Here is a 20,696-nt window from a genome sequence, read left to right as displayed (position 1 = left end):
ATGCAATCGTGAAATAGTTAGCATGCACATGCTATAACAAGTCAATTAAATTGTTTCTGTCAAGGCTCATTATAATGAAACTTACGGCAGTCTGTCTCATCTTCACCATCACCGCAGTCGTCTTGACCATTGCAGCGCAGATTTAGAGGAATGCATTTTTGTTTCCTGGTGCATTTGAACTGGCCTGAAAGGCAGATGTATGTCTCTGGGGAGTAAAAAAAAAAAAAAGAATCCATAACCATGTTTGCCACGAATACAATAAAAATTAGACTAATTAACCCAATTACGATGCATCAACAGATTCATTACAATAAATGTGAATACAGAAAGGCAAACAAAAGCTGGCAAAACAAAGGCACTATAGAACAGCCAAAAAAGTATACAGATCAAGCAAAAGAATGTATATCAAATGAGGGGGAAACATTAAAGCATGAACAATTATACTCTCTGAAGCTCTAAGTGTGTTGTGCACCTGCTATATCGTAAAAGTACAGAGAGTTCTGAGATAATAAGACAAAACACAGAACATTTAAAATGAAATGTATAATTTCCATGGAAATTATACAAGTTTAAATATGTGACTGCAGAAAAAAATTACAACAGTTTTACGGTGGAACAGCTAAACACTTCCAAGTTGAAAAATGCAATCAGCGGCAAGATTCTAATTACGAGTATACTCATCAATCGTAATGTAGAAAGAAGTGTGATCGATTTACTGTAAGCAAGTTAATTACTGTTGTTGTTGGTGCCCCCCCCCTTGCCTTCGTCATCTGTCTTGCTTTTTTAAACCACAAATCTCTAAGGCAAACTGGCAAAGTGGAATAGAAACATTAATTTTTATTCTTATTCTGTTGTCACTCTCGGGGGACAATGAAACATTTGTCAAAAACAACAACATGCCATCTTTTTGCTTCTAATCAGTTCCATATAAAAAGTTGCAGCGAAAAGCCTGAAGTGACTTAAATGAAAGAGATTTTCTCTTTGTTGTAACAAACAACTCACTCAACCACTAACCCCCCCTCACTCACTCAGTCTCCCACTTACCACAGTTGGCTTCATCGGAGTTGTCGCCACAGTCGTTCTCGCCATCACAGATGAAAGGAGGAAGAGCACAGAGACCAGTGCCACACTGAAAACGCCCTGGCTGGCATTTGAATTCCGCTATTGGAATAGAAATGAAAACTTGAATATTTTACACCCTCAGACATCCAATACAAAAAGTACTTGTACTCACGACAATCCGTTGGTTCATCCGATCCATCCCCGCAGTCATCCACAGTGTCACACTTCCACCAGAAAGGGATGCACTCGTCTGTCCCGCAGCGAAACTATTGGTACAGAGTTCATCTTAGGCAGAAATAGAATTATATGTACCAAGTCGACGTGAGCCTTCTGTTTTAGTTCCAACTTTCTTCACAACAGACACACAAATCAAGACACAATCTTTCTATGAAGCCAACAGAGTATGTCAGAGGAATAAAGCAAAGCAATGTGGTTTGCCTCTGGTAGAAAGTACTGATCAAGACGGAAAGGTGACATCATCAAACTGGATGGCCAAACGAAAAGGCAGAGGCGGGCGGATTGCTCACCTGACTGGAGGTGCAGTTGGAGAGACAGGTTTTATTGTCAGCAGCTAGGTAGAAATTACTGGGGCAGGCACACTTGTGTTCCCCACCGGGGGATAGCAGACATAGGTGGCTGCAACCTCCGTTTGCAATCTGACACTGATGCTTGGGCACTGTGTAGTGGCACAAAAACAAAGTGAATGACTATATTCATCTTGAAACCTCTCAAGGAGACTGAATGCACAGGCCAGATGGAGTTTCTACCTTCAGGCTGGCGCAGAGAGTGGTAGACCTTGATAGATTTGATGGCCTGCCAAGAGTTGAGGAGCTCCAGCCCTTGAGCGCCTGTCGTCTTGTGAACTCGTCGCAGTGATTTAGATTTGCCGTCGGTCCAGTAGAGGAAGTCCTCAAACAAGGTCAGCGCCATTACCCCTTGGATGTGGTCGTAGGACACTAGGGAAGGACAATGTGGTCAACGTCACTAAATTCTTGTGTTTGTTGTCGTACATTCCGTTAAAGCAAACCGTGGAATTCATTCAGCCAAGAGTGCACACAATTTGTTAAAGTGAGTGCTGCTCTGAGCAACAGATTGAAATTTTAGTGAACTGCATGCAACAATTTGGCCAACAATACAAATACTGTTTTAGAAACAAGTAATTTATGGCCTGCTGTTTAGTGTTATTGTCAATCAGGCTGTATGTTTTTCCAACGTTTGCTGGAAGAAGTGTATAACCCTTGGACTGAATACAAATAATCATTCCTCTTTATTGCATTTACCTTTGTGAATCTGGGAGCCATCCATGTTTGCAAACAGAATATGGTTGTCATCTGCCCAATAAAGCCTGCTGTTAGTATAATCTATAGCCAGAGCAGTGTGACTATAGATCTTTTTGTCAATGATCACTCGTCTCCCAAGGCCATCCATGCCGATGCGGCCGATGAGTGGCGTTTCACAGCAGTCCACCCAGAATACATACCTAGTAAGTAGAACAGCAGTTCAGTGCCTGTTCCACGTTTGGACAATGTTTCGAGCAATTCAAGCAATCATTTGCTGAAATGTGGAATAAAAACAGAAACATTAGGAATCACTCATCTTTCTCTGCGCTTACCCTGTCTGCGGGTCCAGTACTAAATCTGTGGGGTTATTAAGGCCTGAGCTGATCAGCACAGTTGGGTAAAGACCATTGGCTTTGGACACCTCCAGCGTTTTCTTTTCAGCATCACACCAATAAAGATTCTTTCCGATCCAATCCAACGCCATGGCGCTAGGAACTGCTGTTTTGTGGACAATCTGGTAATGCAAGAACAGCACTTTTCACTCTCAATATCCAAAATTAAGACCACTGTGGCTTAACAAAATAACAAATATCCACATTTTTGTTGAATCCAATTGCTGAGCATTAATTTTAGAAAAACAAGTCGCCTGAATGCATTGTGAGACAAAATAAAATCAGAGGGGGGAAAAAAAAGCCCCACAGCAAAAGTAATTTGTCTGGTGCCTGTGTACTGTGAGCATAATCAAGCATTTGGATTCTAAACAAGTTTCAAGCAACACCATATATTTTGTCGAGCGTGATCAATACTTTCAGAGCAGCAATCTGGCAGCGTTTCTGATGCCTCTGTGACCTGCTATTGTTACATTTGTCTTTTACAGTGATTTTATAGGCCTATTTGTTTATTTGTTCTCTTTGTATTCTGTGCATGACATTGGCAGGGCTAGTGGGTGGAAAAAGTGGGAAAGTAAGCGAGGAAAAACATAAACAGCTAGAAAATAGAATAAATGAAGCAGTGCTCAGGGTTCTGGTGATAATGGCATATTTAAAATAAATACACAACAATGCAAACCATAATCACTGGGCCACCTTTTCAAATGTATATTACAAATGCATACCTACACAAATCACTTTTTAAAAGTTACATATACATATCTACCCTCTATATTTGATGTAAAAGCATCATATTTTGCCTCTTAGTTTACCTTCCTCAGTCCCTTAAAGCTTACCATTTTCACCACACTTTTCCTAGCCCATGCCCCTTTATTTGAATCAGTTTTGTTTGTTTAGTGAGTGTAACTGCAACTAAAAATGTGCATGTATTTGTATATAATTAGCAAACTCGTTAAATTGCATTTTTATGCCAGTCACTAAAATGTATTGCAAATTATCAGCCTCCTATCAGTAGTCCATCTGTGTAAATGTAAATATTGTGGTTTAAGCAGGTACGCTGGAGGTGTGGGAGAACAATAAGGATGGAGGGTTTGGCAAGCGTTTTGTGTGAATTAGCAAGAAAAGTGATGGAAGGTATACAACGGATGCCAAAAGAAATGTGCGTGCCATCAATATTCGAATAAATCTTGCCAGCTGGATCGTTTTCCAGATGCTGTAAACAGAGTGCTCGATCTGCCATCAAACAACGGGACGCACTTTGAGGCTTTTTCGCTCATCAGTACCAGGATAATGATTCGACTTGGCAAATCACTCAATTGTCATCCAAGCAAGCATTTTGAACTGCAGTCCAAATAACATGTCCTTCATTGTGAATGTTTTTAAGAAAAGACCTCCAGCACCATGAGGTTGATTGCCATCAAGGAAAAATAAATGGCCAAACAATTTGATGATGAAATGACACAGTCATGAATGAATGACTTTCATTTTATTTCTTATATTTCATCCGGAATCATTGCTGTACTTATTAGGCTGCTTGACAAATGTATTATTAATTATAAATCTGAAATATACTAAAAACAAGATTCAGTCTTACCTTAAGATCGCTACCATTGAGTCGCATCCTGTTGATCTTCCTCCCACTGGGCCGCGTTGAATCCACCCAGTAGATGAATTCCTTCTTGTAATCAAAGTCTATGTGGATGACGTTATTAAGGCCCTGCCACAGCAAACAAAAAATCAAGTGTCGCTCATTATTTCAACTGGTAATCCATAATCTTGACACACAAGTAACTATTTGTAGGAATAAAATACTAAAAGCAAAGGACTAAAAAATGTCCTTATGGTGTTCTAGCCAACTTTCTAAAAACTGTAAAGACATTCAGAATCCAATTGAAGCTGAAGTAATCTATTTTTTGCCTTGATATTTGAAGAAATTCAAGATCTTAAAATATAAGAATCATGATGCAAACCTTGAAAGGCAGCTTTCTGGGGTGAGTTTATCCATAAATAATCAATAGCTGGCAAAAGATACGATATACAATTGACTTAGTTTAAAAACACATCTTCGATGAGTGATACTTTATCAAAAGCACAGCATCGCACACAGTTTTTAAGTTAGATGGATATAATTACATGTCACATCTAATGACAGCTTTGTGAAAAGCAGTTCAGTCATTGTAGCAGCGCAAGTCTCACACCCCTGTCCCTCTAATAGGACCTTATTGTCACTCAGACATGCAGGCACTCATCCCCCCCACCCAAAAAAACGCCCCCGCCCTTCTCACTCATCTCACTGCGAGACTGCCTTGAAAAGGTGTCAGATAATCCGGTAGGTGAAATGAGACATCTTCATCAGATCATCAACACCTTCTCAGACAGGCGCCTAAGTGCCCCTCGGGAGTGGCGCACTACTCCAAACATCATCGACTGAGATGAAATCAGCATGCACCTTTTATCAGCACGCTCAGATCTACACTTTTTAGTGTCCCTGTGGAAAGTATAGAAACCCTGCTGCTGCAAAGGTAACTGCAAGCTTTTCATCAAGTGTTCCAAAAAAGCTTCACAATTTTGACATTTCTTAACAGTAGTCACACATACCAATGTTGATTTTCTGGTCTATATATTCAATACGAGCATCTTTTGGCTGGCGATATAGAGACCACGAGGTCTATGATCCTCGGCATGGATCTACAATTTCTCAATCTCATCCTTTTTGAGAGGAGAACAATTCTCTAACAATGTTTTTTGAGGTTTTACTTGGAATTTATATAGTACGTGTTGACTCAAATTTAGTTTAGTACTGATGAATGTGCTACTTTATGTAACAATGAATAAATAAAATAAAAAGACAATTACTAAATCCATAATGTACTGTGATCAACTGGACTAATTAACAAAAGCTATGGTTTCAACTTGTGGTATTTTTTGGTTTTATACAAAGAGCGCAAAAATACACAATTATATTTTTGCGAATTATCTGGAGATAGAAGGCACAAATAAAATAGCAAATTAATAACAGATGGACTTATAGTCAAAATAATCAAATAAAATGTCGCAAATTAAAAAAATATGATTTCCTTACCTGTTTCAAGATAGTATAATTGGAGCCATCCACACTAAGCTTACGGATCTCATGGTGGTTGGCCATGATGAGAAAAGGCTCCTCAGCTGAAATAAGGGGCACATGCAGTATAATTTGTCGGTCTTTTAATACTTGAATTCTGATTGCAAAGAAAACATGAAAAGAAAATGCTAACCTGATGCAGTCTTGCAAACATTAGGGTTGCGCTCCAGGGCTTCATAACCATCTACACACAGGCATTTGTAGGAGCCGTAAGTGTTGATACAGCGCTGGCTACAAGGGAGGGTGGTGGCACATTCATCAACATCCACACAGGTCCTGCCGTCATCCTTCAAGTGGAAACCGGGCCAGCATTTACACTGATGGCAGAAGTACAATTAGAACAAAAGAGATCCATATGAAAAGGATAAGTAACAACAGAAAATGAGATAAAACAGTCATTGTTCAATGATAATGATGACACAGATGCAAGACGAGTCAACCATGCCGACGTGTAGGGAGAATAAAGTGGCCCTATGGCAGAATACTGCTATGAAACCCTGCTGTGCCTTGAACAAAATAGTAGCACATTCAGTACATCAGTGTATTTTCACTTTTACAAGTTGTTGGGAAAAGTAAAGTATCTGGGGAATAGGGATTGAAAAAAAACTCAGCGTTCCTTGATATAAAAAATGCTACAATAGCGGCAACAACAGCAATCATGGAGAAAGAGATGAAAGTTTTGATTGGAGCACCGTATCATCATTTCACGGATGCAAAATGGTTGATTTTGGACACTAAAATAAGATGAATCATTCCAAACAAAATATATTGGGCCCGATCTGGAATCACATCCTTTCTTTACTTAGTGTTTGTGGTACTCTGGATAAAGCCTGATCCTTTGCCAATCGCTACCCTACTGCTGAGACCACAAATGTTTCAGATAAAGTCAGCATTGATGCACTCCCAATCCAGCTCTGACCCTATCACCACAGGAAAGCAGAAATTTATTGCGCTTTCAGCTTCTTTTCCGACATGGCCAGACACATTTTGGGCATGTAGAAGCAAAGGAGGAGGCAAATCCAGGGATGAAGGCATAAACATTCGCAGTCAGACAACAATGATGGCCAGAGATCCAATGGATATGGCCTTGACCTGGATTCAACCATGACATTACACATCGGGAACAGGCTGCGAGTAGTTGAGTTGTTGGCATATCATTAAAGCATCCTTGCAAGATTCAAGGTTATTCCAAAAGTCAATGTATGCATGCCCCTCCCGGTTTTATCTGCACGATAATGGGCCAGCTCAAGACGGATTTAGTATCAGCCATGACACATTCATCTCCACGATGTACATTATGAATATGATCCCCCTGGATTAGCTTGAGTAAAAGTTGAAATGGATGCTATATCAGAAAACAGTTCAACAGTTCTGAATACTCCAATACAACCCACAAAGCCCGAGTCCTGACTGTGAATCATTCAACCCTTTCACTGTGTAACAAAAGAACTGCTAAGTGCATCAATACCATGCTGCTTTGAAGCCATTCATCACAGGAGTCAATGGACGAAACCGGGTTATTTTTCTCAGTCTAAACACTATTTCCACAATTAAGTAAACGGTTCAGGCAACGTATACAAAAGCAACAACGGACTAATTTCATTGCATTGATGTGCCCTATTGTGTTGCATCAACATTAGATTTATACCCCCTTTGAGGGTCCTACTGTACTATTTTACCATGATGGTTAATGAAAAGCATATAACTTTTTTAGCCTAATGTTAATAATAAATGAATTGCAAAAATATGTGTATAAAAAGTACTTTTACCTTGTATCCAACAAGTAGATCCTGGCAGTCCTGTGTACATCTGCTAACACGGCGATTCAAGCACTCGTTGACATTGCAGTTTCTCTCATCCGATTGGTCGCCACAGTCGTCTTCCCCATCACAGAGATTTCCCTCAGAAATACAGCGTCCATTGGAACACATGAAGAAGGAGCCATTGCACAAACTTCCTGCAAAAAAATGTCAACGAGATTTCTCCAAAATGTGTCAGAGGGGTTTTGGTCAAAATGCAGGACCTTGACTGTTTTATTCCTGTACTAGACACTATTTGGTTCTCGCTTCTCTTGTTTCTATGATGTGACCTCAACACTTTTCCGGGTGCACACTGTGCTGATGGAAACTCGGTTAAAAAGGTGCCCGCTGAGAGTCAAACAGCAGTCTTACCTGCGGCCAGACATTTGAGGTTCAGTGGTAGTTCATCTGAGTGGTCGGGACAGTCTGTGTAGCTATCGCACTCCCACTGTGCACTGAGAAGGCAGCGACCATCCCCACAGCGAAACTCTCCTGGTCCACATGACCGGTAGACTGGAGAAATATAGACAGATATATCTTCTTTAATTTGAATCGTGATCATACAATGGCATATCAGTTAAACAGGCAACTTATATCAGCTATAACAACTCAAGATGAATTAGGAAGAGGGGCAATTATTCAGTGATGGGATGAAAACACTCAGTTCATTGTACGTTACTGATTGCAATTGGAAATGGTTTCATTTTATGCCTTGGTCTTGTTACTTTTTTTATCCTTCATGGATGATAACTAAAAAATTGAAGGAGAAAAAAAATTATAGACATCCGCTGATGAGCTCTTGATTGACTGATGGATTAGGATCTTGGAGACTTTAAAACAGCAGCGATATGGAATAATGTGAATCAGGGCGCATTAGCGGCAGACGAAGATTTGGAGAAGGATGATTATGGCTGCAGACAGTTGTTTAAAGTTGTCAGCTCCATAAATGTTTTTTGGCAGCCAATAAAGCACTAGATTCCAGTGTTATTATATACAATAGTTGTTATATGCAATAGACAGATAAGTGTTTGAGTGCAATTTTACCGAATTGACTGCTGTCACAAAATGAAAGCAAATATTGAAACTCATCACATTATAGTTTTACATTTAATGGCATCGATGATATTTTTATTGATTTAAGAACTGAAGTAAATTTACAGAACTTTAACAAATCGCTAAATTATGTTTTAACAACAGTTTAATAAATAATAAATATTAAAATATCTTTTTCTAAGAGAGTGCTGGATATTTTAAAATCTGTGGGCACTAAATCCATAAATTAACATAACTAAAAATGTCAAGAAAATATGCCACAAGTGTTGACGTGCCTTTCATTGAATTAGCGATATTTCTCAATATGAATCTAATGAATTATAACGATTGTTTCAAGCAAGTGTTTGTTACATGTACCAAGCACGATGAGTCATACTCGCTTAATTTTGCTAATTTTTTTGTCATTTCCAGCCTCAAGCTGTCATTAGGCTATCCTATTAAAAATTGTAATGAAAGAGAACATGTAGAGAGCATGCAAATGAGCTCATCATCATAAACGGCAGATGAATATTAAGAGGAAAAAAAGGGGCACTAAATACGTGGACTTGCCACATTCCACGGACTCGTCCGATCCGTCTCCGCAGTCGTCGTCATGGTCACACACGAATCGCTGAGGGATGCAGGCTTTGTTGTGGCAGTGAAAGGAGCTGTCATCACACGTGTTGTTGGGTGCTAAAAAAAAAACATGTGAACATGGAAAGAGTCAATGTCGTAAACAGAATCATAAACTAGTGGTTTTCACCATCATGGTGCTTGATTGGGAAGCTTTTCATCATAAAGCAGCTAAGGTTCGAAAGCCTTATTAATGTACCGTACTAGTGAGTTGTCCAACATGTAGATGACCTATACACACTCCATTTGGAAATTTTGTAGGGGAGGTGAATGATAATTCATAGCAATATAAAACATGGGCAAATTAGCAAAACATTAAATATTTAACAGCAGTTGGGTGGTTTCTTTATTGTTGATTCTCAATGGAATAAAACCTAAAGAACAAAATGTGCATCCCAAGAGGGTAAGAAATTACTATTCACTGCTTAGTAAAAGTTCCCAAAAATGGGCTGTCTACATCAAGAGGAAGATAAAGAAAAGCATATGGCGGAGCCCTCGCAAAGCTTTCATTTAGTCAATTGGAGATTATGACTATGCAGCTGATGATTTGCTCAGCAAGCAAAGCAATGCAGGATGCCAATAATCGCCTCCATATTGTAGTTTCCTGCCATGCTATATCTTTTATATGTGCTAATACGATTACTCTTCCGTCTGGCTTTTTATGCCTAGAAAATGCATATTGTACATTGCCAAATGATACATTTGTTGGAAACACAAGATGTAAACAGTGGATTTCTATATCACAGCAACAAACACAAATCTCCACAAAAAATGTAGAAAGCTACATTATGCAATCTGGAAAATAATTTTGACATTCAGGAATCTGCTATGATATTTGAAGAAACAACACCAAATGTATGTATTTCTGAGGTTTTATGTAGTATACTATTGGCAAAATTTCCTATTTAAAACCGGATTGGATAACATGTTGTAGTCACAATTTAGAGGAAACAGGGAGCTCTTACCACAACCAGCTGCAGAAAGCTCATCACTCCCGTCAGGGCAGTCGCGCTCGCCATCACAGAGCCAGCGTTGTGGAACACAAGCATACGATCCTGGACAACTGAAAAGCCCTGGGGCACATGTCACCGATTCTGAGGAAAACAGGGACTATTTTAAAAGCTGTGACCATTTGGTAGTCCAGGCGTCACGTGACTATGAAACGTAAATCGGAAAGTGGTCAAACTGACAACTGGCCATCCATTACAACAATGATATAAACATTGGAAAGTGAGATTGTTTACTTTTCATTACTTATACACATCTTCATCTTATAGATATGCCTTCTGTGTGTATCTATTTATGACTGCCTGAATCACCGAAGAACACTGAAGTCTCATAAACACTTCTCTTATTGAAACTGCTATAGTATTTCTGTGCTGTGTTTTTTTAATTTGGCTCCACTCAAGAAACAAAAGCAGCTATAACACATTATGTACTGCATCCTATGTGACCGTTCCTGATGACGCGGTGTAGGAAAGGGCATTTACCGCATGTTTGCACACTCTCGTCAAGGCCGTCATCGCAGTCATTCTCGCCGTCGCACAGCCATTGTTTGGCAATGCACTTATTCTTGGAGCAAGCAAACTGGTTCCACAAGCATGAAGACTCTGAGGAGGCAAGAGAGGGATAAATCAATGGCACATGCAGTAGGTGACAAATTGGCATACATTTTTCAAAGACCTAAGCCTCTATTTATTTTGGTTCAGACAACAAATGGCCTGGCTTTTGTCTGAAATTGCTTTGCCATATTCGATAAATCACATAAGCACCAATAACACTATGCATAAAGTGAAATTATCCTACTCTATCCTCACCCTTCCAAACTGCAAACTTATAATTTTTCCTTCATTTAAATATGCCTTAGCTGGGATAGTTGGGTTACTTAGTGTTCCACTGGGAGTTGTTCATTGGTGGCGTTCTTTCACTTGCCAGTCTGACTTAGCTTTGATGAGAAAGAATGGGATGTGTATTGTGGGTCAAATGATGGGGCGAATATTTATGGATATGGATCCTGCCTGTGAGGTGTATGGAACACATGTTTATTGTGCGTTTACCTGGCTGTCAGGTTTACCTGTGAAGATACAAGATTATGCTTAGAAGCCATGATTATGCAGACTTGTGAAATTAAATTTGCACTTCAGACACTTCAAGTGCATGATAAAATAGTGGATTTGTCACATGTTAAATATATCAAAGCTATTCTTTTATGTCTGGAAATGGAAAGGTATTGGAGAGAGAGTTGGAAAATGTTCATTGCGTAGTAGCAAATTATTATTTTATCATAGACGTTGGTGGAATTAGAAATTATTGGAAATTGCGATGACATTTTCCTGAAACCGCTTTGCCTTTGCAGTCAGATTATCAGTGTCTGGAGCTTTTTATATGATAATTAACATAGCGGAAAGGAGGTATTGTGGACTTGTCCTCAAATGCTATTCAGAAAGAGCTGCAGCATAATTTTATTCGGATAGAGGCAAATATAGAGCTGGGCCTGTCTTTGTTCCAGGTTGGTATAGAATGAGGAAATGGAAATGCTCATTAGTAAAATATCCCACTAACATTAATTTATTCACTATATAAGATAACTCAAAGACAATTAACTTTTTTTGTACAGGTGTCGCACAGACTACCCACAAAAAAAAGTATTGCTGTGCCAAGAGAAGGGAGTGGAGAAAAAAGATGTTCTATGAATAGGAAAACAAAAGTTTGAAGGGTCTTCATCAAATTGTATGCATTCTGAAGTGTTGCATTTGATTGAATAATTTTTGTCATTTGTTAATTAAATGTACCGACTGTTCATAATCACCATTCGCTTTATGAATGAGTTTATTAATTGACAAATGACATTTTTGCACAGTTTAGTGAAGTCAAGATTCCACAACAGAGCAACATTTGCAAAATGGTGTCCTTTTGTAGTTTCAAAAGCACTGAACCAAGAAAGCCAAAATCTCTGCCTTTGTCCATATATATTGTTTCACTTGCAATAATTTACCATTATTAGACATTACCTATTTTTAAATGTCAATTCAGAAATTCACAAAGCACCAGAGCTATTGTGGAACTATTTTAAGTTGTCGTTGACATTTTCCTGAAAGCTCTTTTTTATATGATAATTAGCAGAGCCTATTGGGAGTATTTTCTTTTTGTCCTCAAATGCTATTCAGAATGAAGCAGCAGAACACACTATGAGGTAGTAAAATCACTGGAAAGCTATATACACTGATGTTTGAAAGTTCAAACATTCGTCGATTTAAGTATAAGTTAAAAACCCATTCCTTTTGGTCATGCTGTTTGATTTAAACAGCCCAACCTTTGGTACCAAAGATGTGAAGACATTGTGCATAATGATTCCCCTCTTGTGTATGTGTATGCGGATTGGTGTAATGTGAGCTGTCCAATTAAATAGTCGTGCTCAACTGAACAGAGCCTGCAAACCTTTGGGAATTTCAGTATACAATTGACACATTCATGAAACCTGTGAAATGGGAGGTAAAAACTAGATCTTTTTTGGAGGATATTTCTAATCAATTGATCACAAGTAAAATGTACACACTTTACAGACCAAGGATGATCTTCACATGGCAAGTATCTTGTTATCCAGATGGCAGATGGCTCATTAACTGTTACACTTGGGAGATGTTTGCAATGATTGGCAGAGAAAAGCTTCCCTGTCAGCGTGGAATGTAAATTTGACTTTCAAAAAGCAGTCACAAGGGCACTCTCTAATACAAGGGAGCAAAACAAAGTGTCGGGAAATTGCCTCATGGCAATATAAATAATCACTGCCTTTCTCTCTTGCACTTGTCTTCTCAACACACATCAGATCTTTTGTGATGTTTTTTTGTGAGTGTAGATCTGGCTAAATGAACAAAATATGTAAACAAAAGAGTTGTTTTGTTTTTTTAAGAAGAAGATAAAACGATATTCTGTTGAAAGTGTTGACATTTGTTAACATACCGCACTGGAATTCATCTGCGCCATCTTCACAGTCTTTCTGGCCATCACAAAGCCACACACTGGAGATGCAGTTTCCACTGGGACATGAAAAGTGACCTTCCTCACACTTCTGACCTTGGGAAACTGTCACAAAAAAAGTGACAACAAAAAAAGTCACTTCTGGCCCTGGCAAAACTTGAACATTGACAATATGACTAATTCTCCTTAGAGAAAACCTTTAATTCTTTAAGGTCAACATCACTATTCAAAAGGCGCCACCAAATATTGTGTCATGCTGTGATCACATTTGAAGATTCAGTCTCTTTGAAATGTCATAACCCAATAAAGGCCAATCAGAGTGGCATTTTTGCTTGGAGCAACTCACCCTGGCAGTTGACCTCATCAGCATAATCTCCACAGTCATTGGCACCGTCACAGATCCACGAGGAATGGATACACAGTGAAGTTGAGTTGCACCTGATGAAATCTTTCTCTTTTACACCCAGCTTGTAAAAGTGAGAGCAATCGGTGTGGTCTGAATACAAAAGACGAAAGCACAATAACTGTCTTTCAGCACGGCATTAAAAGGGCGAGGTAAGCTTTGGTGTCGGGGGCATTATTCTCTGTGATCCGAGTGACACGTGCACATTCGAGAGGCTGAATCCAACTTAAAGTGTAGCTCTATTGCCAGGGGTAACTTAACTTTACATTTCCTTTTTAACTGTCATGCAAAGCGCGGCCTTAAGGACTCACTGCAGCTTTTTTCATCCGAGGCGTCGGCACAGTCAATGACCTGGTTACACCAGGCGGTGCCGGGTACGCAGCTCCCATCCTTGCAGGGTAATTCTGATGAGCTGCAAGTGACATCTGGGAGGAGAGAATTAGCATTTCACAAGGAGAACTGAAATGGCATTACAAGCACGGCACACAAAAAATACTGGGTAAGAAGAAAAAATAAAACGTGTATTCGTTACAAGCTGTTTCGTGCCTGTGAAGTCATTGTGATCAAATGGTAACACCCTAGTTATAAAGTGTCAAAGGATCTTTAAAAGTTACCATTTCATTACTTGATATTTAAGATCAATTTTCAAGTGTACTCACTTTTCTGATTACCACTAAGTAGCATTTTGGCTACCAAATAAGGGAGGAAATAAAGTGAAAAAGCAGATACTTTTTTGAAATATTTCCTTTAGTCATCAGTTTTGGACCCCCCAATAATGTTGTTAATAATTGTTGATAGCTGATTTAATATTGGAACGATATAAGTTCAAAGCACAATATTATTCATGGAGTTGTTTATATAGAGACATTTGCTCTATTCCTCTTTTGAATGATTCAAGGTCTTTTTTTACGGAGAATAAGACAAAGAAAAGGATTCTACTCATTGGAAGTCTTCCCAATACTACTGCGTCTTACAATTCTAAAAATCAACTAAACAAAAGCAACCCATCGGCAAAAGGATTGTGCAGTTGATCAAAAGCAGCTTTTCAGGGTGTCCGTCGAGGGTGGGACTCATCTTTTGTGCATCCGCTGTAATCTCCAAATTCATTAGAAAGAGTGAGGCTTAGCGCAGTATGTGCTGTTGTGTGTTGGAATAATATTAGTGTAAGAGTGGCCTGATCCTGCCCTCAGAGGCATGTGGGGACAGTTTGTACGCGAGATGAAATGTCTTTGACTCACTGGCGCAGAACGCTTCATCAGAGTTATCCCCACAGTCATCGATCCCGTCACAAAAGTGGCTATTGGCCACACAGCGTTGGTTGTAGCAGGGCTTGAAACCCTTACGGCAGTTCCTGTTGTCTGAATATGGAAAGGCGATAAGAAAGGTTTTTATTTAGTATTTGATAGTGGGAACTTTGCTAGGGATGTTTTCATGAATTGCTCCACAGCCACAGCAGTGTTTCTTCTTACCGCAGTACTGCATCTTTTCATCAGATTTATCTTTACAGTGTGCTATTCCGTCGCAGGTGAGCTCATACCTAATGCACTCTCCATTCCCACACTCAAACTCTGCATGGATGCTGCAAGATGTTTTTTTTGCTGGAAGAAGTGAAGGAGAAAGAAGTTCAATAACTGAATCAGTTGTAGAATGACAATCTATGCAATAACTTTATTAGCTCCATGCAATGAAACAGCCTGTTTTAGCATGATTAATTTGACCATAGAAGTTTGTTTAGAACATGTATGGGCATTTTTTTATTTATTTTTTATCATTAGAAAAATAATTTATTCATATATTGGTGGTTAATCTTATTTTAAATAACTAAACCATAGCTTATAAATAGCGAGATGTAGAATATAGTCATTCAGTGAACCTACTGTATTTATTTTTATCATATATTATATTTATATTTATAGTATTTACGTCACAGGAGTCTCTTATATACCACAACAATGACTGTTGTGGTAAAAGAAGACAGAAAAAGACTAAAATACCTCTTCATTTATTGTTCATTATTTTTACAATACTTTAATGCAATCCCATAGATTTTTTTTTGAATTCTAGGTGAAATTATGTAATATAAACGCCATGCTTTTGAAATTGCATTGTGTCAAAACCAAGGTTAATCTTTGCATGAATAACACGTCAAAATAACTAGACCATAATGAGTACCATTGAAATCAATATCCGCTAGTGCAAACACTTTCCAGGTGGCATTTGCAGCCTTTGCATAATTGAATCACACTTACACACACATCTGTTGTCATCCAGTAGAATGCGTTCCCCGCGGCAAGTGCAATTGACCCTTCCTTGGGCAGTCAGGAGACAGAGGTCACCGCAACCCCCGTTCATATGTTGACATGGCGATAGCTCACCTTCCCAAAAAAATCATCAAAGTGGCATTGAGCATCCAGAGGCAACAAATGCTTCCTCATTTAATGTCATCAGTCCCTATCCTTACTGCTAGATACCCCTCATGGCTTCTTTTACAACTCAAACACAATGTGTGTTATTCAAGAAATAATAATTCTTCATTTTATGGGAAATGCAAGTGTTCTTCAGTCTAATAAGTACCAAACTGAATCTTTATAGCCAATGAAAATGAATGCAGAAAGGGGTGATTTTGCTGTGCAATTCATGTGTAAGTGTTGAGACAAAACTCCAATATGTTATCATGTTTTCCCTAAATGCTGCATTTGGGATATCACAAATGAGTAACAATTTGCACGTATAAATGTCCATAATAATCTGCATAAAACATAAAAAAGGTTGTAAAATGTTAATGTGATTGTTTGCAGTATACATGTCAATAAAAATGCCCGTTAATGTCTCGGTAGTTTATCTAACTACTACACATTGTTATTATACAGTAATATTTTGAGATATGAAACAATTCTCAAACTTGCAGGCATCAAATAGTCTTTTCCAGCCATTTTCTATGCTGGGGTGTATATTTCATCTTACAGTTTCTATCCCCAGCAATGGCATAAAAAGCATTACACATTAAAAATGTGCAATACGTGGATTCAGATGAATATTGGATAGCTTCCAATGGCACATTACAGCAAATCACTGATTTAAAATGCTCTAAATGGCAAGGTGGGTTAATACTCACAGTTATTTGTATCTCTGGCCACAGCAATGATTCCCATGGGCTGATGGGGTATGTCTGCTCGAAGCACCTTCATGTCAGCACCTGTATATTTGTCGGCTCGCAGCACAGACCTTCGAGCCCAATCGGACCAGTAGATAAAATCTCCATAGATGGCCAATCCATAGAAGTTTCCTTCACCAGACTTCACAATGACCTGGAGGTAAATGAATAAGCATAACAATGACATTTTGTACTTGGAACAAGAATGTCCCTAAGAGTTGATTCCATAGCTGTATTGCAGACGACAGATTTGGCAACAACATATTCCGTTGTGAACATATTTGCTTTCAACCAAGAACAAAGCTTTGACATCTGTTCATGATCTGGCCAAAGGATCCGACAACAGAAATTCAATCCAGGTAATTAATGTGGATCATAATGTTTCCTTGCATTAATCAACACATCACCCCGCCCAAGTGCCAAACCCAGATGTTGCAGGGGGGTAAATTGCACTGTCATTGGCAGGAAGAAAGGAATCCATCAGCTTCATCCTTGTGGGACTCTGCAAGCTTGTGTGGGAGGATCACAGCCTCCAGCAGCTCGGTAGTCGCTGCCATTAGCAGGACAGGCTTGTAAGCGGCGTCACATTAGCCCTGTGCCATACTGCGATGATTAGGACAGGTGTTGATTAAAGAAGCCCAGCACGCATATGCAACAACTGGCCACTGAATGACTGCGAGACACTGACGGAAAAGGAACGATCGAAAGGCAGATGGGGTAATATTCTGCCAGGAATTATTTCGGATGGATGAATGTCATCAGCATACGGTGTATGAGGTTTAGTTATGGTTAGTTGTTTGTATTATGATTCATATATTTGTTATTCATATTTACCTACAACAAAGCAAAGTGTGGCAAGTTTTTTTCTGTCTCACAATTGGCCATAATGTTGTGGCAATTGTTTAAATTAGTAGAACTGGCCACATAAATTTTGTAAATGATTGGTTGCCATTTAGTATACATGCATACATGGTGTCTGTAATGTTTGGGTTCATGAGGAGTTTCAAAAGGTTTTACTATGATTATTAAAGAAAAAAAAACGTGAAGTTTAGGGATTTAGCGTAAAAACAAGACCAGCCGCCACTTATGGTTTAATTTACACATTTTAATTGGAATGTACCTCGGGCATTCACGAAGCAAAGCCTTCATTATGGGAATTAAGACTCCAGGAGGGGTAGGTAAGGAGCCGAAGGTGAAGGCTTTCCAGCTGACCTAGCTCAGTCAACATATGGATTGCTAATTGAGATGGGCCAAAGTGCTGAGCTACATGGCAAATCTGTGGCCAAGACACACACAAATTAGGGCGCTGTGCAGTCAGATCAGGGATTGGTTTGATTTGAAGGCCATAAATTCCACTGTACATTTAACATCCCATAAATCAATCCCATTTGGTTTGCTCTCATGCCGAATGATAAATGCATGATTTTAGAAATTCAGATTCTGCTGCAAACATATATTAGATTTTGTAATGTTTCATAAAATAAAACAGACATAAATATGAGTATCCAATAAATGATGCATGTGCTTTGCAGATAACCACAAATCCTTCTTGCCAAAACTGAAGCAGATAGCAGGGCAAACAGTGTTCCTGTATACCCGTGTCGAGAACATATAAACAAGTAAACAATGGCAGCCCCCAAAGAAATCATGTATATTTTTAAAGAAGTCGGATATGATTTTTTTTCACATATTTTGACTGACTTAAAAAATTGTCTTTAGTTGAGCTTTTTTTAACGCTCAGAGACATTCACCCTTCAATTTATTCTTCAGCATACCTTCTCTTTGGTTTCTTTGCCTTTAAATAATCTTGTAGATTTCCCATTATGATTGCGGATTATCTGTGCTATGAGGTGCCATCCAACATGCTCTGAGACATTTGGTTGAATAGGCATTCAATATTTCCCCTAAAACTTCAAAATTCCCCAAGCTGCTTTCATCCGCGGTCACATCATCAATAAATCCATTATAACCATTTGTATTGCCAATGATGCCATGAGTAATGCCCTATCCATAATTTGAAAATAGATGATGGTAACATTTGTATAAATACTCACATATCTGCCAGATCCATCGAAATCGCACCTCTCAATCTTGCCAAGGCTTCTATCAGAAAAGTAGAGCTTCTCTGCCTTGTGATCAATTGTCAGTCCGTTGGGTGTCAGGATATCAGAGTTGATGATAATCCGCATGTTCTTGCCCGATAAAGTGGCCCTCATAATGCTGGGTCTTTGCTCGTTCCAGTTGGTCCAAAACATCAGGCTATAAGAGAGAGGGAAAATCCAAGCGAGTATTAATAGGCGTGGGCATCTGTTGTTCTAAGCAATTGAGCAATGAGCGATATAATCCAAAATAAGCCTAACATTACTTCAGCTCACTGGTTCAAAAAAGTCGGAGGCATTTGCCAAACAACTCAAATTAATCAATTTTGAAAAAGAATTGAGGCGGAAGCACAGATTATATTGATTTTTCAGAGAAGCTTCACATGGGAGTTCTGATGTTTTTTTAGAAATATCCTTTAAAATCAGCGTCAATATGCTATACAAATATTTCCTCTTGAAACTATGTGTCATATCACCCGCTTCCCCCTTTTTACCCTCAAGCAAAAAAAAATGCAACTCCTTTTCAACAATACAGATAAGCATCACTGGTTTTGAGATAGCGCTAAAAATACAAACAAATACAACTGCATCGAGTAAGAAGAAGGGAAAAAAGATTCATATCTGTACTTTATTGGCTGTGCCAGAGGGACACTGTGGCTTTTTAAGAGAGATTTAAGAAGATAAATAACAGCTCATCAAGGCTTTAGGATTCTGTGGGGTCTAAAAATAGAAAATACAGGTAAATTGCCAACCAAAGAAAAGACATCTGGTGGACATGGTGATGTTGCTGAATGTTTAAAACTGCTCCTAACGTATGATATAATAAACTAGTTTTACGGGTTTTATGTATGAAACATCACTTGGTTAAAGATAAGATTGTCCTTCTGGCACCCGTAGCTGGAAGTTGGCAGCAAACATCCACCCACGATTAAATCAACTTTTCTGACAGGCCTCTTACGTTACTTAAGGACTGCAGCAAATGGACCACAGTTACATTTGATTTGAACATACAAAGTGGCACTGACTTTTGACACTCATCCAAGGCCAAGGCATGTGGGTGGTCTTCCTCCGAAAGAGTAACTATGGCCTCACGGCTAACAACACCAGCTCCTTTCTGCTCGATGGTTTGCCTGCTGATTGTGGAGGTCGTGGAGCTGGTCCAATACAGCATGTCCCAGGCTCTGTGGTAAGCCAGACCCTCTACTGAACCCATGCCTGAAACAACAAGCAAAGGATAGAAATAAGATTGAGCTTTTGCATGGTTCTTCCATCTTGCAGCACCAAGACCCACAATAGGCAGTTCATTACACAGATTGTTCCAGTCAGGAACAACCCTAATGCAACTCAAGTTTATGTCTAAAATTAATTAAAATTAATTAAGATATTTTGAAATAGATGTACAAAATGCATAGTTCCGTTTACCGTTAGTATAGTTGTGACAATTGTGGATAAAAAAGTGCCAAATGATAGACATAGCAAAAGAAAACAAATGAGTTTAAAATGCCAAACCTGATTTAGAACACCTCATTATCCGCAGGGACTGTCTACACCTGTCTTGCCGCTCCTTTTCCCCCTCCTCTACTAAAAAAACACCCCCCAGCCCACCATGAACGTTCAACTGCCTTTCATCCTTCAATCGTTCGCCTGTCAATCTAGTCGGCAACTGTTCTCAAGCCAGATTTGATGTGTGAAAATAGGACTTTTGTGCTTGGGGTAATAACAGAATGGACAAACTCAAGATTT

The 20,696-nt window shown here is 39.0% G+C and overlaps 1 protein-coding gene across 1 annotated transcript in view; it reads right to left on the bottom strand.

Annotated features, from left to right (window-relative positions):
• Positions 1 to 20,696, bottom strand: part of lrp1bb (low density lipoprotein receptor-related protein 1Bb) — a 142,231-nt gene that overhangs the window by 23,308 nt on the left and 98,227 nt on the right. Inside the window, exons 42-65 of the mRNA XM_077728593.1 lie at positions 19,979 to 20,168; positions 18,909 to 19,113; positions 16,816 to 17,008; positions 15,950 to 16,075; positions 15,170 to 15,298; positions 14,939 to 15,058; positions 14,012 to 14,125; positions 13,644 to 13,793; positions 13,280 to 13,402; positions 10,810 to 10,929; positions 10,285 to 10,413; positions 9,257 to 9,379; positions 8,027 to 8,167; positions 7,625 to 7,812; positions 5,989 to 6,172; positions 5,814 to 5,899; positions 4,326 to 4,448; positions 2,675 to 2,856; positions 2,343 to 2,542; positions 1,830 to 2,018; positions 1,590 to 1,738; positions 1,235 to 1,328; positions 1,045 to 1,161; positions 86 to 205 (exon numbers count right to left, since the gene is read on the bottom strand). Of these exons, the coding sequence (XP_077584719.1) occupies positions 86 to 205; positions 1,045 to 1,161; positions 1,235 to 1,328; positions 1,590 to 1,738; positions 1,830 to 2,018; positions 2,343 to 2,542; positions 2,675 to 2,856; positions 4,326 to 4,448; positions 5,814 to 5,899; positions 5,989 to 6,172; positions 7,625 to 7,812; positions 8,027 to 8,167; positions 9,257 to 9,379; positions 10,285 to 10,413; positions 10,810 to 10,929; positions 13,280 to 13,402; positions 13,644 to 13,793; positions 14,012 to 14,125; positions 14,939 to 15,058; positions 15,170 to 15,298; positions 15,950 to 16,075; positions 16,816 to 17,008; positions 18,909 to 19,113; positions 19,979 to 20,168 (3,495 nt within the window). The remainder of the gene's footprint in view (positions 1 to 85; positions 206 to 1,044; positions 1,162 to 1,234; positions 1,329 to 1,589; positions 1,739 to 1,829; positions 2,019 to 2,342; positions 2,543 to 2,674; positions 2,857 to 4,325; positions 4,449 to 5,813; positions 5,900 to 5,988; positions 6,173 to 7,624; positions 7,813 to 8,026; positions 8,168 to 9,256; positions 9,380 to 10,284; positions 10,414 to 10,809; positions 10,930 to 13,279; positions 13,403 to 13,643; positions 13,794 to 14,011; positions 14,126 to 14,938; positions 15,059 to 15,169; positions 15,299 to 15,949; positions 16,076 to 16,815; positions 17,009 to 18,908; positions 19,114 to 19,978; positions 20,169 to 20,696) is intronic.

Source organism: Stigmatopora nigra, chromosome 11, assembly GCF_051989575.1.
Source record: "Stigmatopora nigra isolate UIUO_SnigA chromosome 11, RoL_Snig_1.1, whole genome shotgun sequence".
Lineage (NCBI taxonomy): Eukaryota > Metazoa > Chordata > Actinopteri > Syngnathiformes > Syngnathidae > Stigmatopora > Stigmatopora nigra.
Note: the sequence above shows the minus strand (reverse complement) of the source record. Positions and strands in the feature narration are given on the sequence as shown.